General features: G+C 47.5%; 2 protein-coding genes across 10 annotated transcripts in view; one reads left to right on the top strand and one right to left on the bottom strand.

Annotated features, from left to right (window-relative positions):
• Positions 1-6329, top strand: part of DCLK2 (doublecortin like kinase 2) — a 183030-nt gene extending 176701 nt beyond the window's left edge. For 4 of the 6 annotated variants that reach the window (XM_010338617.3, XM_003927986.4, XM_010338616.3 and 1 more), the window contains 2 exons: positions 483-599; positions 5665-6329. In XM_010338617.3, the coding sequence (XP_010336919.3) occupies positions 483-599; positions 5665-5892 (345 nt within the window). In that variant the 3' untranslated portion in view covers positions 5893-6329. Of the gene's footprint in view, positions 1-482; positions 600-3881; positions 3963-5664 lie in introns of all 6 variants that reach the window. The other 2 variants (XR_744864.3, XR_744863.3) reach the window with 2 other exon arrangements.
• A 7937-nt stretch (positions 6330-14266) lies between these two features.
• Positions 14267-15738, bottom strand: part of LRBA (LPS responsive beige-like anchor protein) — a 746578-nt gene continuing 745106 nt past the window's right edge. For all 4 annotated transcript variants that reach the window (XM_074396837.1, XM_074396836.1, XM_010338615.3 and 1 more), the window contains one exon: positions 14267-15424. In XM_074396837.1, coding sequence (XP_074252938.1) covers positions 15334-15424 — 91 coding nt within the window. In that variant the 3' untranslated portion in view covers positions 14267-15333. The remainder of the gene's footprint in view (positions 15425-15738) is intronic.

Raw genomic sequence — 15738 nt, 5'->3', positions numbered from 1 at the left:
CAATGAATAACAAGTTTTTTTTGTCTCTTTTTTCTTCTGAGATGAAGTGTTGCTGTTACCCAGGCTGAAATGCAGTGGCCTGATTTTGGCTCACTGCAACCTCTGCCTCCCGGGTCAGCAATTCTCCTGCCTCAGCTTCCTGAGTAGTTGGGATTACAGCTGTGCGCCACTACACTCAGCTAATTTTTTTGTATTTTTGGTGGAGATGGAGTTTCACCATGTTGGCCAGGCTGGTCTCAAACTCCTGACCTTGTGATCCGCCCACCTTGGCCTCCCAAAGTGCTGGCATTACAGGCGGGAGCCATCAACAACAGTTATTTTGAAAGATCAGTGTTCCCCTAATTCTGTGGCTAAGATGGGCCCGCCCACTGAGGAAGCAGTGAGGAGGGCCGTGAGGAGGGGAAGAGGACTGTTAAGGAACAGACAGCTTAGAAGGGAGAGCATGGAAGAAGCATTATATTCAATTCTTTTCTTTCCTGTAGGATGATGCCTCCCAGGAGAATAACATGCAAGCGGAGGTAACAGGTAAACTAAAACAGCACTTTAATAACGCGCTCCCCAAACAGAACAGCACCACCACCGGGGTCTCCGTCATCATGGTGAGTGGAACGGGGCAACGTCTGGCCTGCCTATGGAGTTGGCCTTGACTTGACGTTTTTGAATTAGATACCCGGGGGCTGTTCTCGCATGGAAGCAGGTGCCCTCCATGGTCCTATTTCACGTGAAGATTGGCTTGGCATGTGGAGGGCACTCGTCCGGCGACTCCCATGCCTTGGGCGCTGCATGGAGGGGCTTGTGCAGGGACCAACAGGGCTGGTCTGGGGGGTCCGAGTGCTGAGGAGCTCCTGGCCTTGCCCTCCGGGCAGCTGCTTCCACTGTCCTCTCTGCCTTCTCTGGAGATTCCCAAGCCCAGGTGGGATTAATTGTTAGGAATTAACTCCCTCCCTACTCAAGGCTTCAGAAATAGATTGAGATGTGAATTATTCTTTGAGACTTGGGATAAGAAACAGCCAAAGCTAAACAGATTTTAGTTTTAAAAAAATTCCTGTTTTACAAAAGATAGTTTGGGGCTTTTAAAACTATAGAACCAAGGGAAAAAATACATGGTCGTTTTTCAAGGTCAGTAACATTTTATGAGATGTCAGTGACAGTGATGGCCTTATTTTCTCAGTCTTCTTCCGAAATGTTTCTTCAGGCAGCTTTCCTAAATACATAAACACAACAAATTAAAATGGAAAGTGACATGAGAGTAAATTAATCGAATCAAAAGGAAAAGACACTGAACTGGAGTGAGGGCAGCACACCCCACAGCGGCTCTCCCGGCCTGAGCCAGTGATGCTGGGCGGGAAATCCAGCTCCGTGTGCCTCTCTGCTGCCACCGTGAGCAGGTACAGACCAACCAGCCACCCAGGCAGGGACCTCGGTTCTCCCTGCTAACTCTGGCTCCCACCCTACTCCCAGGAGCCAGAGTTAGCTGGAGCAGCTTTCAAATCGGACCTGCTGAGGTGATTGGCATCTCAGTTTCATATCTGGGTCCCCTCCCCACCGCACCCTGAGTCCTGACAGCTAAGGATGGGCCGTCTCCACAGCTCCGTCACTCACACCTGGGACAGGCCTCTCACCCTCTGGGGAGGGTCCTGCTTGTTTCCTACCCAACTAGAAGGGAAACAGTGGTATATTCTCATGGCGCATGGTTGTCTGGGAGCCTTACCTAGGAAGACACAGGGTCCAGGGAGAAGCTAGAAGAAAGCCACACACACATCCCCTATACCCACCATATTCCACATCCCCCACACCTCACACACGCCACATATACCTCCATACTCCCCCACACCCCACACCCTGCACACCCCACATACCCCCGCACACCCCCACATATCCCATATACCTCACACCCCCACACCCCACAGCCCCACACCGTACATGCCCCTGCACACCCACACACACCCCACACCACACCCCACACTACACGCCACGCCTCGAACTCCCACACATGTCACACCCCACATATACCCCCGTACTTCCACACACCCTGCACACCCCACATACCCCCATACCCCACATACCCCCATACCCCCCATACCCCACACACCCCCACATATCCCCCACACCCCACATACCCCCACACTCCCACATATCTCACACCCCCACATATCCCACACACCCCCATACCCCATACCCTGCACACCTCCACATACCCCACAAACCCCGGAAAACCCCACGTGCCCCATACACCCCACATACTCCACACCCGCTGTGAGTGTGCATCACTCTGTTACATGGATTGAGTGTCCACCAAGTTCTGAGCACCCACCATCATTGTCTTTTGTCCCCGGGCAGCTGCATTGATGTGGATGCCTTCTGTGTGTCCTTGAAGCTCGCTAGCTGCTCCCGGCCAGCAAGTGTGCTCTCCTTCTCCCCTTCCAGACAGAGCCTGGGTTTGCAAGCTGAATCTTTTGATGGCTTGCAGGACTTGGGGCTGCTCTGTGCCAAAGCCGTGGGAAGGCCTTTTGAGTTGTGGTTTCCCTTGAATTTTAGTAGTGTTTTGCTGAAAGCCTGAGAAAGTCAGAGTTGTCAAAGAATTACAGCTTAGACACTTTGAAAAGAACCATCTTGATTGAGCCAAGAGCATGAGAATGTTTCCAGCGATTCCCTTGCGAGAGCTAGCATTGATGGATGGGCTCCGTGTACGCAGCCTCGCCGTGCACTGCATTGTAAGGCAGCTTCTTGGAAAATTTAGAAAAATCAAACATTAAAAATTGGCATACTCAACATGTCATGAAAAGCCTTAAGAAGAGAGATTGGTTGGGATCAGAATTTAATAACCATATTAAGTCTTCAGAGAGGAAGAACCTTTAGCCGCCCTGTGCCCCGGGCTTAGAAGAGTTTGCTCAGAGACTGCGAAGAGAGTCGTTGCCGGGGTCACTTTTTGACTCGGGCCCAGATACGGTTGGCTCTCAGCTGAGGTTCTAGAATGATTGGCTGTTCTATAGGCTCTGTCCTGGGTAACAATGCTTAGACCCCCTCAGACAGAACCTGTGTTGTGTGGTTTACAAATTCCATTTTCCATTTGCTGATGAGGAGTTCAGTGGTCAAAAGACAGACCCCTGGGCTCTGACAGGGTGTTTGTGTGAACAAACAACCTTTACTGTTTGCAGTTCCGATGGCGATTGTAAATGTTGTGTGTTTTCGTGTGTTCACTCGTCATTTTGCGCATGTTGGCAGGGTGTCGCCTCTAACCCCATGCTCCCTACACAACTCTGCAGGCTGTTAGCTCTGAGGCACTGCCAATGTCATGATCCCACTCAATACCTACAGGAAAATCCAATCAGGCTCGCCTCTGGTGGCACCTGTTCTCGATGGCCAAAATGCCAGCCTGTGAATTTTGGGCTGTCCCCAAAAGCGGGAGGGGAAGGCCTGCCGCTGATCCTTCCATGGCGCAGGACCTGGTCTGGGGCACAGTTGTGTGGGGGAACTCGCGAGGCTGCTGTATCGTACTCCTGGTCCTCCTCATCTTCCTCACGTCACTGTGTATCTGTGTCCTGTCTTCGGGAACAGTTTTAAGTGTTTTTATATTAAAAACAACCTCAAAATGACTCTCCCTGGTACTTCTGTGTCCTCATAACTGAGACTGTGGGGCTAACCTGGTTTTCTGCAGATACAAATGATAGTGGAAACAGCGTCAACCATCTGGAGGTTGAATCATCAGACAACTGCCCTGTCACTTACAGATAGGACCTTCCCCTCTGCTGTCACCCTGGTGTTTTCTCAGCCCCAGAGTTGGGGCCTGAGGCTTCAGTGAGAAAATTATGGGATAGGAATTGGTCCATAAAGGTGAAAGAAAGTAAAGTTGATGCTGTTATCTGCGTTTTATTTGACAGTTTGATTTGACAGTTTGAGACGCACCTCAGCGTTTCCTTCTTTACCCCGCTGAGACAGTGACAGCCCGAAGCAGAATCCTGGTATTCACCATGCTGCGCCCGCCCGGCGCGCCCCACCCCTGCCCCCCACGCCCCTCTCACGCCTGTGCGCTTGTCTCGGTGTCTGATGCCGCCGTCCGGCTCTCAGCTGCTTACTGGCTTGGGTCTTCTGTACCTACTCATATCCTTTCCAGCCAGCCAAGCACACCCCTGGAAAACTTTATTTTAAAACTTCTCAGCTTGCCACACCGCCTGCCTTCCCAGACCAACAGCTGCTGAGAGCACGGGAGGAGTCCAGTAGTTCTCCTGCCTGCAGTTTCTTACTTAGGTGAAAAGTGGCTTTTTGGAGCTTCCGATGAGTGCCTTGTGAAGGCTTTTGTTCTTTCTCCAGCTTCATTTCCAGAGATGAGTATGTATCAGTAAGTGCAATGTCAGCCAGCCTTTGGGATAAGAGAAGATGATTTAATGGGTGAGGCCTTGGTTTCAGACAGCGCTGAGGTGTGGGGTGACAGTTCCGTTTTCCTGAACTTGTCCTTAGCATGCGTAGGAAAGGACAGAGCGCGGCACATGCAGGATGGCCTCCTGTGCGCCCCAGGGGGCTCGCCCCAGCTGCAGAGACCAGGAGAGACCATCTTGTGGTGGGAAGGGAACGCTGAGAAGCTGCCTGCACTTGGCGCCCTGTGGTCCAGACCTGAGAAGGGACAGATTCAAGGGCATTGCCTTCTTGGCTTGGAGATTATGCCTCCATTCAGGGGAAAGTTGGGGAAGGATTTGGGTTTGTTTCCGTAATTTAAGATAGACAAAACTGTTTCACTTGTGTTGCTTCTGTTGAAAGTAAGTCTGGTTTCTGTCCCTGCTTCTCTCCTGCCTCTGCCTCTCCCGCCGCCCGCATTGCTTCCCTCTGGCTAGGTGCAAGGCCATGGTATGTACTAACCGCACTGCCAGCCTGCTTTCTGCTGCACACACCCCGTGCTCCTGACAGGAAGAGAAAAGGAGAAATGACGAGGGGGTTGTTTTCTTGCACCCAGGAGATGTTTTATGGTAGAAAAGACCCGTACATTGCCTCTTTGGTTCTCATGTAGGTGGGAGCATTTTTTAGTGGACTTTCCACAGTTACCTCTTCTCTGGGTAACTGAAATTGTCCTTGGAAACTGTAGGGGTTTTGGGAGTTTTGTTTATTGAGACAGGGTCTTGCTCTGTTGCCCAGAGTAGAATGCAATGGTGTGATCCTAGCTCACTGCACCCTCAGACTCCTGAGCTCAAGCCATCCTCCTGCCTCAGCCTCCAAGTAGCTGGGGTTTAGGAGGATTATGTATTTGTAGGATATATGAGTCACTTTTCAATCTGTGGCAGAGAACTTTATTTGGAAAAGTAAACTGTCCAAGACTGAGCATCCTCGTAAGGTTTGCTTATTGTCTTAGAATTCTTTTTGAGCTTAAAGTCTGGGCTTGGGCCGAAGCAGTGAGAACTCAGGCACAGCCCAAAGTGAGAGAAGACGACAGACACCCAGTGTTTCCTGGGCTGCCAGCCTGGGTCAGGGTTGGAGCAGAGGCCAAGGACAGCCCCTTCCCCTGGTGGGTTCCCGAAACCATTGCTCTCCGGTGAGGCTTTTGTTAGAAGCTTGGCATTATTTCTCCTCTTCTGTTTCTGAGGCCCGTGCATGCTCTGTCGTGCTCTTGCTTGTGACAGCTGGAACCCGTGCCTGGGCCCAGGTAATGTGTTGTCTCTGCTGTTTCCTCCTCAGAACACAGCTCTAGATAAGGAGGGGCAGATTTTCTGCAGCAAGTACTGTCAAGACGGCAGCAGGCCTGGGATGGAGCCCACCTCTCTAGTTCCTCCCTCAGTGGAGGAGACCCCTGTGCCTGGGGAAGCAGCCCCAGCCCCCGCCCCTCCGGAATCTCCTACCCCCCACTGTCCTGCTGCTGCCACGGGCGGTGAGCGGGCCGGGACCTGGCGCCGTCACCGAGACTGAGCTTCCTGCAGGTGGGCGAAGCCACCCGCTGCCGCCCAGGAAGCCAGCCCTCCCTTGGCCTCGCTGGCCTCCCTGCTGCAGGCCTCCCTATCCTCACCACCTACGCCTGAGTTTGCCCATCCTCTGCAGGCCACCTGGGAACAGGAGCCCAGCATCCCGGAGCCTGGCCTGGTGCTCTGGGCTCTGCCTTCTGGTTCCTGGAGGCATTGAAGGCTGTGTCTGCTCTGCCTACAGCTGTTCGGAGAGACTCATTCCAGATCATCCACAGTCATTTTCAGTTCGTTGGACATTTTACAGCTTCACCAGGAGAATGTGCAACTTTTATCCAGCATTCGATGCATTTTTATAGAAACACTTTGGATGAACCAAGACCTCTTTATTTAAGTAGACTCAGAACGTTCCCTTTCTTTTCTTCTCTCTCTCTTTTTTTTTTTTTTTTTAAACAAAGGACTTGGAATTGCATTTGTCCCTTTGTGGGTGCCATGTGAGAGGTGATATGGGGGCTAAGGAGACTGGCTTTCTAGTAGAAGTGAGCGCCTGAGAGGACGATTTGGTCATTGGACATGGATTGCAGGCTTTGAGAAGCGCTCGGATGCCCAGCGTGGCTGCCCAGCCATTCAGCTTGGGGCACTGGGCTCTGCAGAGACAGTGCTGGGTATTCACTGGTGCACAGACCGTGGGAGAAGCCACTTCTTCCCTGGGCATTATGGGTTTCCCCTGGCTCTTCCCACACGTGTGTTAGGAAATGCCCATGAACCTGCCCTCTGGGTATGTTTAGTGAGAGGCTTGGCATGTGTGGCACACAGCCATTTCTTCTCCACAAGCCAGCGACTTGCAGAGCAGAACAAGCTCACTCCTCAGCGCCGTTGCCTGCTTCCTCATCTGCATTTCATCTGCAGCAGGGCGGGCAGCCACACAAGGAGGTGTGCCCAAGGCGGCCCGGACTGGGCAGGAAGGTGCTCCCCGGACATACTCTGTGAATCTTCTGGAAGGCTGCTGGCAGTTTTTCCTTTTTGTCCACCACCCTGCTCTTTTTAATGATTGTACATAATCCGTGTATTTGTTTTACCCGCTCATCTTCTAAACTGGTGGGCCCTATAGTTAGTTCTCATTGTTAGATTTTGCCTTTTACAAGTGTACCCAACCTGCAATAAACTTTTCCCTCTTGAGAAAAAGCAATCAGGGATGGGCAAAGTTTCCTGTGTTGTTGTTTGGCAAAGGACGTGTGGGATCAAAGCTCTCTTCCTCAGCCCTGGTTCCAGCGGGTGCCAGTGGCTGTTTTGCAAAGTCTCAGGGCCACCCTGGGGGAAAGAGGTGACTTGGGGAGAACAGATGGAGATGTGTCTCGGTTGAAGTTTGTATGTTTATAGGTGCAGAATGGGCCTGCAATCCTAACATTCTGGAAGGCCGGTGTGGGTGGATTGCCTGAGGTCAGGAGTTCGAGACCAGCCTGGCCAACATGGCGAAACCCTATCTTTACTAAAAATATAAAAACTAGCCAGGCGTGGTGGCGCATACTTGTAATCCCAGCTACTCAGGAAGCTGAGGAGGGAGAATCACTTGAACCAGGAAGGTGGAGGCTGCAGTGGGTTGAGATCATGCTACTGCACTCTAGCCTGGGTGACAGAGTAAGACCTGTCTCAAAAGAAAAAGAAAACCACATACACACATCACAGAAGCTTAAGAGTAAATGAGGTGCCTAGTGTGTGATAGAGGGACCTTATGAACCAGCAGCAGGAAGGGCGGAGAGTCAGGGAAGCTGTTCCCCTGTATGTCTCTGAGGTTGTGTGATCTCCTGCCTCTGCTTTTTCCAGTGCCTTGTAAGCGACAGCTTTCTCTGCAAGCCTCTTGTTTCTGTCCCCTCATTGAACTCACCTGTGGCTCACTCAGGTTACCCTGGTACTGCCTCTGTCCCCAACTTCTCAGGGCTTTACAATCCCAGGGCTTGAAACCATCTAACTTGACTCTGGATCTTCCAGTTCAGATAGAGGAATGAGTCAATCTTATGGGCCAGGTGACACAGTGAGTTCGGGCTGGTGCTGACCCCTGATCTGGTCCAAAGGTCAGTCACAAGGTGCAGGAGAGTGGGGGGCTTCCTAGGCCCACAGCTGAAGCAGGGTCAGGCTACAGGAGAATGACAGTTTCAAAAAAGCAGTGATGTATAAGTCTAGAACATTCTGCTTCTGCCTCCTCTTTGGTTACAGGGCAAGCTTTTTTATAGCTTTCAATAGAAATATTTTTGTTGACGGAAGCGAAGAGCTAATAAAAGGAAGAAGGAGAAAAATGCTAATAGCGATAGAACAAGTCCTCTGCCACTGATCTGAGCCCCAAACCCATCTCTCTCCCTCAAACTGTGAGGTTCAAAGAAAGACATTTGCTAAAGACAGGAAAACAAGTGGCCAGGCAATGCCAGTCACTGTCAGGATGCAGGAGCCACTTCTTGGTACACTCCTCTGCCCATCTGTGAGGATGGAGACCAGAATTAGCATGACCCGGCACAGGTGGCCACTGCCTGGCCATCCTGTGAAAATGGTATGACCCCAGGAAAATATAGAGAAGCATGCGGTGCTAGGGCAACAACCAAGAAGTCCAGTCACACATCCAAGGTCACAGAATTGGTGGGAGGTGGAGTCACAATGCGGTGCTAGGTTTTGCTGACTCTAAAGCACACGTTCTTTTGGGGACTGAGGCGGGTGGGGTTACCCTGTCAATCCCAGGTTAACTCAAGTCCTGGAGGGGAGGAGCTAGATAAAGGTTCTGTTACAGGCATTTGCTCAGCTGCCCACTTGTTCAACAAACATTTATTAAGCTGTAATTCTGTTGTCAGAATCCAAATCAAATACAGATACTTAACTGCTGGGTTCCTCAAATCCTGCACAGAGAGAACAGCATGGATTCTTCATGTTGATTCCCTTACATCAGCCAGGCTGAGTCTCATCCTGTCATTTTCTCTCTCTTCCTCTCTCCTTCTATTTTCAGAAAGGTTGCTATGACAGAAATGTCTTGAACATATAAAAGGAAGGCATTTGGCCAAACTTCCCCAGAATATCTTCATGGCTAAATGGTGAAATACGAATTAGGAAATGGTGAAGACAGCTCAGGGCAGATTCACCATGTTGAAAGCAAGAGTGCTGATTGATGTCTTGGAGAAAATCTCTAGAACAGCTTCATGTCCCACAGAAATATGCAGCCATGGAAGTCAGCATTTTCTAGTATCATGTTAAAAAAAATTTTAAGAAACAGGTGAAGTTAATTTTTATAGTATATTTCATTTAACCTAATATATCCAACTATATTTTGGCATGCAATCAGTATAAAAAAAATCACTAAGATATTTAACTTTACTTTACTTTCCACCTTTGAAATCTGGTGTGATTGACAGCACATCTCAATTTGGATGGGGCACTTTTCAAGTGTAACAGCCGCACGGTTCTCGGCTGCTGTGCTGGGCAGGGCAGCTCTGCAGCCAGGCTGTCACTTCAGTCTTTGTTCTTAACCTTTTCTCCATCCCATATGATGTGAATAACAACTGAGACAGAATGCTTTTCTGTTTTTTTTTAAATGGCATGGACTCATTTCAAATGATCTCAGCAGGTGAGGATACTGATCCAAACCGATGGCGTGGGAGCGAAAGTGTGAAGTGCTGTGATTCAATTCTGTAACTACCCAAGGCAAGGCCCTGGCCTGCAGCATGGCTGAAGATCTGGCAGTGGAGGATTTCAGTGATCACCAGGTCATTAGGAGCCACCAGAGCTGCTTGAACATTAGCATAATCTTAGCTGTGTCATGAGAAGCACGGCCGGATCTCAGGCGGTGCTAGCCAGGGATGGAGTTCAGTTCTGGGGACCTTGGTGTGTGTGGTGCAGAGAAAGCAGTGATCACCCGGCAGAGGACAGCTGGAGTGGCGAGGGGCTGTGAAGCCTGTCAGCCAAGGACTGGTGAAAAACACTGTGAGGTAAGAGGAAAGTAGAGGCACATTTGCTCACTGTCTTTGGCTGTGTGAAGGACTGTTCTATAGGAGGGGTGCAACCTTATTTTAGTTGCTCTGGGTGGTCAGCCTGAGGTCAGCAGGTAGGAGGCGTGAAAGGCCAGATTTGAGGGCAGAGTACGAGTAAGATTCTAGTAACAGAGCAACCCAGTTGCAGAATCAGCTGCTTTCTAAAGATGATCATGCCAGTCACACAAGTTTACAGCTTATGGGATATTTCATCCTGTCTCACTTCAGATATGCCACAGCCCCAAGAGATAGATATCAATGTCCTTGTCTAGAAGATAAGGAAATGGATCGGTCAAGAGCTTCCCCAGGCTCCCTGGAGCTGGGCCTCATTGTTTCTGGCTGGCAGGACGAGCAGGTGCCCCATGACGAGGTTGCCTCTTTCGGCCATCAGAGATGCATTAGGAGTGCTGTGTGTGTAAGACACAGGTGGGGTGCTAATTCTTAGGAACATTCGCAGTTTGTCTTCTAACCTTGCTGGAGGAGCCTGACTCTCCCAAAAGAGACAGCTTGCCTAAAGGCCAAACCACCCTTCATTTTCTACCACTTAGTCAGTGGCTGAGAAGTTATCAGAAGCAGGAGCACTGAAGTGTTAAAGTCCTGTAGCCACTTAGATCAAAGTCAGAGAGTGGTTTTTCCAGAGGGAGGCTGATGTGCAACTTTGGTGAGTCTTAGCCAGGGGGTTCTAAGGGGCAATCTTAGGTTTTTGTTAAAAACCAAAGCCTTGAACTCGAACACAGCTGTGGGAAGTCCTTTCCGGCATTGCATGGCTGAGGGATGGTCTCTGTCTTCAGTATAGAGACAGTCATTGGCCCCTGCGATGCCCCTTCATTTTGGGCAGAGCTGGGCACCCAAGGCCTCCAGCACGCTCAGGCAGGCTGAGTCTGTTGCATTGCGAGGCATGGTTGGATGCCTGTCTGTTGAGGCTGAAGTCAGTTGTGGGGATGTCTTTCAAATTATCCAAGGCCAAAGCTGCAAAGCAGCCAGCTTCTGCCAGGTATGAGGAAATGACAAGCCTTTCCAACTCCCTGGAATCTTGGTTTTGGCAAGGAAAAATATCCCTGAATTTGAGACAGAAAAATAGTTCACTTCATGTTTCTGGCATAGATCACCAAGATCTCATAATTCACAGGAGCATTCACAGTTTGTCTTCCAAGCTTGCAGGAGGAGCCCAGCTCTCTCAAAAGAGATTGCTTGCCTAAAGGCCAAACCACCTTTCATTTGATTAAAGAGAAAAATGTGATGCGCCTTGCTCTGAGCAGTCTGCAGTTGTGGTTCTTAGCAGCCAGGCTGGGAGTGATGTGTCAGTGGTGTTAACAGTAGTCTTGGGTTTTTAGTAATCTTATGATTATAGAGCACGTAAGAAGTTCATCATGGACTCAACTTTTCAAGTCTATCTAAAAGAAAAATCCAAAAGATTTTTCTCCCACTCATCTGAAAGGAACTAGAACTTTAAAGTGGTTTGTTCAGCTGTTTATGTATTTGCTACTTCATGGTCTTGCTTTTCCTTCTTAAAAGTAGGAAGTTTTGAAGCTTCCCAGTCTCCTTCCCCTGCAAGGATAACTTGTGAGGCCTGCAGAATTAACAGTAATTCAACTTTATGATACGCAAAATGGGGGTAGCTGGGCTGATTCCTCTCCTGCTTGAGGTAGGAAATGATTTCCTTCCATGTGGTAGGGCAAAAATAGCCAAGTGGAGGCACTAGCACATTTGCTCAGGTATAGGTGATGCAGATTTTGAGATGTAAGTCACATTCTGCTTCTGTTTGTGAACATTACTTTGGCATGATGTGATTCCATGTGAGGCTATGGGGCTGGTTGCTAATCCGTAATGAACACACACCAGGAACTGATGAACTTTCTCCACCAAGCTCAGTGGTGGGTTATTCCGGCTTCTAAATGTCACTCCTGCTTTCCAGAAGGAATCTGTTTATATCATGGGTCAGCTGTCTTCTCTAGCAGGGATGGGAGAGTGGGGCAGGGCTGTCACAGTAGGAAGGACTAAACCAGGTCCATGATTTGCATGGCGAGGAGCTCTTGAGATCAGATCCAGTAAAAAGGTATCAAAGAAACCTAGTGAAAATCTCTACCTCAGCCATTTCTCACGGTGGATCTAAGCTGCTGCGAACTGTTTTAGTTGTGTTTGCTAAAAAGGGTACAAAGTAGCTGCAGTGGGGCTGCATCCCAGGTTCCCTGACCATCTCCTACAAGCTTGACTCACACAACCACCACCATCTCACTGCCCCTCTGACACGCCAGGAGGACATGTGACACCAAGGTCGGCCCCTGACCCTGGGGCTTGGCTGATCTTAGAGCGAGTGGAAAGGGCAATCCTGGGTTATCAGTTCCTGACCTCATGCCCTACTTGTGGTTACTTGTGATTCCTGTGCAAGACACTTTGAATCCTTCTGTTGTGTGTGCTAAGCAGAAGTGAGGTGTGATGTTTCTCAGTGGATAAAATAGCTCTTTTTAGAGAAGTAATGTATGACAATGTTTATTTTTGTTGTACTTGGGGAGTAAGATGCTGTCATCTGACAGCGCATTCTCTACACGTTTCTATCGATGTTTTGTAGATGTTCATGTTGTCTCTTGGCCCTCCTACTTTCTCCCAGAGATTGAATGGTATTTCTTAAATGACAGCATCTCAGGGACTTGATTGCTGACATTTCAGTAAAAATCAGTATGCCAGGGAGGAAAATCTGATTTCTGGAGGCAGTGCATTTTAAACCAGCCTTCAGTTACTATGTGTGGACCAAGCACAGCCCATCCAGCCGCATCCACTCACTGTGCAGCCACACCGCTCCTTCTGTTGTGGGTCCCTCATTTCCAGCCCCAAAACACCTCTCCTTTGACTTCTTTTCCTAACCGGTTTACATTTATGTAAAGTAATTGTTTTTTTAAGGCGTTAAAACTGAACAAGTAAATGTTCAATAAACTGTAAATGTTATACTGAACAGATTCTATCATTAAGAAGCCCTTGGGCCAGGCGTGGTGGGTCACGCCTGTAATCCCAGCACTTTGAAAGGCTAAGGTGCGCACATCATGTGGTCAAGAGATTGAGACCATCCTGGCCAATATGATAAAACCTGGTCTCTACTAAAATACAAAAATTAGCTGGGCGTGGTGGTTGAGTACCTGTAGTCCCAGCTACTCAGGAGACTGAGGCAGGAGAATTGCTTGAACCCAGGAGGCAGAGGTGGCAGTGAGCTGAGATGGTGCCACTGCACTCCAGCCCGGCGATGGAACAAGACTTCATTTCAAAAAAATAAATAAAAGCCCCTTGTATTGATGCCAGCTATATTTGTTTTATGAAGTATGACTTTTTTTTTAATTTTTAAATTTTTAATTACTTTTGTTGTTGTTGTTTTGAGATAGAATCTCACTGTGTTGCCCAGGCTGGAGTGCAATGATGCAACCTCAGCTCACTCTAGCCTCCACCTCCCAGACTCAAGTGATTCTCCTACCTCAGCCTCCCGAGTAGCTGGAATTAACGGGCACCTGCCACCACGCTTGGCTACTTTTTATATTTTTAGTAGAAATGGAGTTTCCTCATGTTTGCCAGGCTGGCCTCGAACTCCTGACCTCAAGTGATCCACCCACTCGGCCTCCTAAAGTGCTGGGATTACAGGCGTGAGCCACTGCGCCCAGCCTACTTATGTTTAAATTAATTTTCCTTAATTGTAAGTTTTAAAAACAAGATAGTGGAGATACTTAATTTTTTTCTTTCAGGTTTCAGGAGGAGCTTTGCTTTAGGCTTGTGAAGTATAGGGTGGTTAAAGTATCATTTGTGTGGCATATGACTTAGCTATTGCTATTTTTTTCTACCATTGTTCACTTAAGTTTCCAAAGTATAATATTCACAAAAGTTAATGCCAGTGAGCATGTTCATCAGTTAATTTGAGTAACTTGGGTATTTCTTTGATTCTAAAATGTACTTTCCCTCCCCCACTTTTCACCATCTATATTCTTTCTTAATGATGGATCTCAGATGAAGTGGCACATAAAGTTCCTTGTCTAGGCATTTGTGAGATTCAGGTCTAGGTCTTTTGCGTGAGTCTCAGTACCAGTTGAGATCCAGCCAGTAAAAGCTCATTTTCCTGTTTTCCGTCAGGAGGACCTCCCACATTGGTTATTGATCAAAAACTTGGACTGAATCAGAGTTTGACATTTTCTTTGTGAATCATTATTTTATTAATGTTTAAAATTTAGAAGCAAAAAAGGCATTTCCAGCAATTCAATTACAGATGCCATTTTTTTTTCCAGCTTTTTCTGTCAAACTGAATTGTTCATTCCAAATCCTTGCTTTTAGAGAATAGCTGAGTGTGTAGGAAAAAAAGAGGGACCACTTGAGGTCTGTTGCAAGAGAAATAGAGATCAGAGGTCACAACATACAAAGAATTTATTTATGCAATACAGGCCTTTTCTCAAATATTTTTCATGGAATTCCACACAGTAATCTACTAGAAAAGTAGAATTATACAACACCAAATAACATTGTTTCTTAGTACAAATTGCTAATCAAAAGGAAAGTGGAGATAGTTTAATAACAAATAGTAAAACAGGTGTTGCTGAATACAGCACCTGGTAGCCTCTATTTGCAAACCTGGGGAGAGAAGGGGGTGCCCCAGTGATGGCTCCGCCCCATTGTCCAGGCACAGGCAGACTGCAGTAGTGAGCTTTGGTACTTCCATTTACTTTAAAAGAAAGAAAAACAAAGGTTGTGAGCCCGAGAGCATTCCATCATTTTGTTTTGTTGTGCTATGAAGATGACAGATCAGGAAAAAACAGTAACTATTTCACACCTGCTATAACTTAGATTCTTTGTGCTAACCACACAATAAAATAAAATAGTCTCCCCCAAACCGTACTTTTCTAGTCTAAAACATGCTTGAAGAATAATATTGATAGAATTAACTGAATGTTTTAAATTACATTTACCATAATTTAAACATTACTATTTAAATCCCAGAAATATTAGTGCTGAAAAAGCACAACTGTTTGGGAAAATACAGGACCCAAATTACAGCATAAAGTTTTCCTATCCCAATATTATAACCCACTTCCCCACTGTGAAAATCCTATTTCTCAAACTTGTAGATGCATGGGATATGTTCTTCATAATATTATCGCTGGAATAAGTAAGTAGTTTACTTGCTCCACTGAATGTTTCCATAATTGGTGAAAATAGACTTCTCATTATGACTAAAAATATAGATTTTTTTAAAAACTACAGAACCCAGCAGCCAGTTTTCTGCTTTGCTATCCCCCCCACCACCGAAAAAGTCAAGCAAAGACTACAAAAATAGCAATTATTAGTAACTTTAAAAAATATTTTGCTGCTTTGAGCAAATTTAAGTTACATTCAGATGTGGTAGCTATTTCTAAGAGAATGATGCTCCGGGTACTTCTGCTCATCCTAGGGGCAGAGTTAGTGCACAGCTGTCACCATCAGTAGCGGGTTTGGTATTCATGATGCCACCGGTTAAAGTCGTTGTAAAATAGCACAATGCTTCCTGAAGCCATGCCAGAAATGATGCACCTAGGAGAAGCATAGAGAAGGACTTTTACAAACCTGTGTTTCCTAGAGATGTTAAAAAAACTGCTCTCCCCAAGTCCACAAGGTAAATATAGAAGATGGCAGTCAAACTTCCAATTCATGAGAACTAAGGTATGTATTTCATGACTAAAATGTAGTCCTGAGTAAGCTCAGGGTACTCCCTCTGACACTTCACAGGATCCAAGCCACAGCTTGCTTTTTCATTAAAAAGGGTAAGGACAGCTGGTGTGTGCAGGATGAGTCACTAAAACCTGAACAGATTTAGTCATTTCTAGAGGGGGACTGGACTGGCAAGA

This window comes from Saimiri boliviensis, chromosome 3, assembly GCF_048565385.1.
Source record: "Saimiri boliviensis isolate mSaiBol1 chromosome 3, mSaiBol1.pri, whole genome shotgun sequence".
NCBI lineage: Eukaryota > Metazoa > Chordata > Mammalia > Primates > Cebidae > Saimiri > Saimiri boliviensis.
The sequence above is the reverse complement of the archived record's forward strand: the minus strand, read 5'-3'. Positions and strand labels throughout refer to the sequence as shown.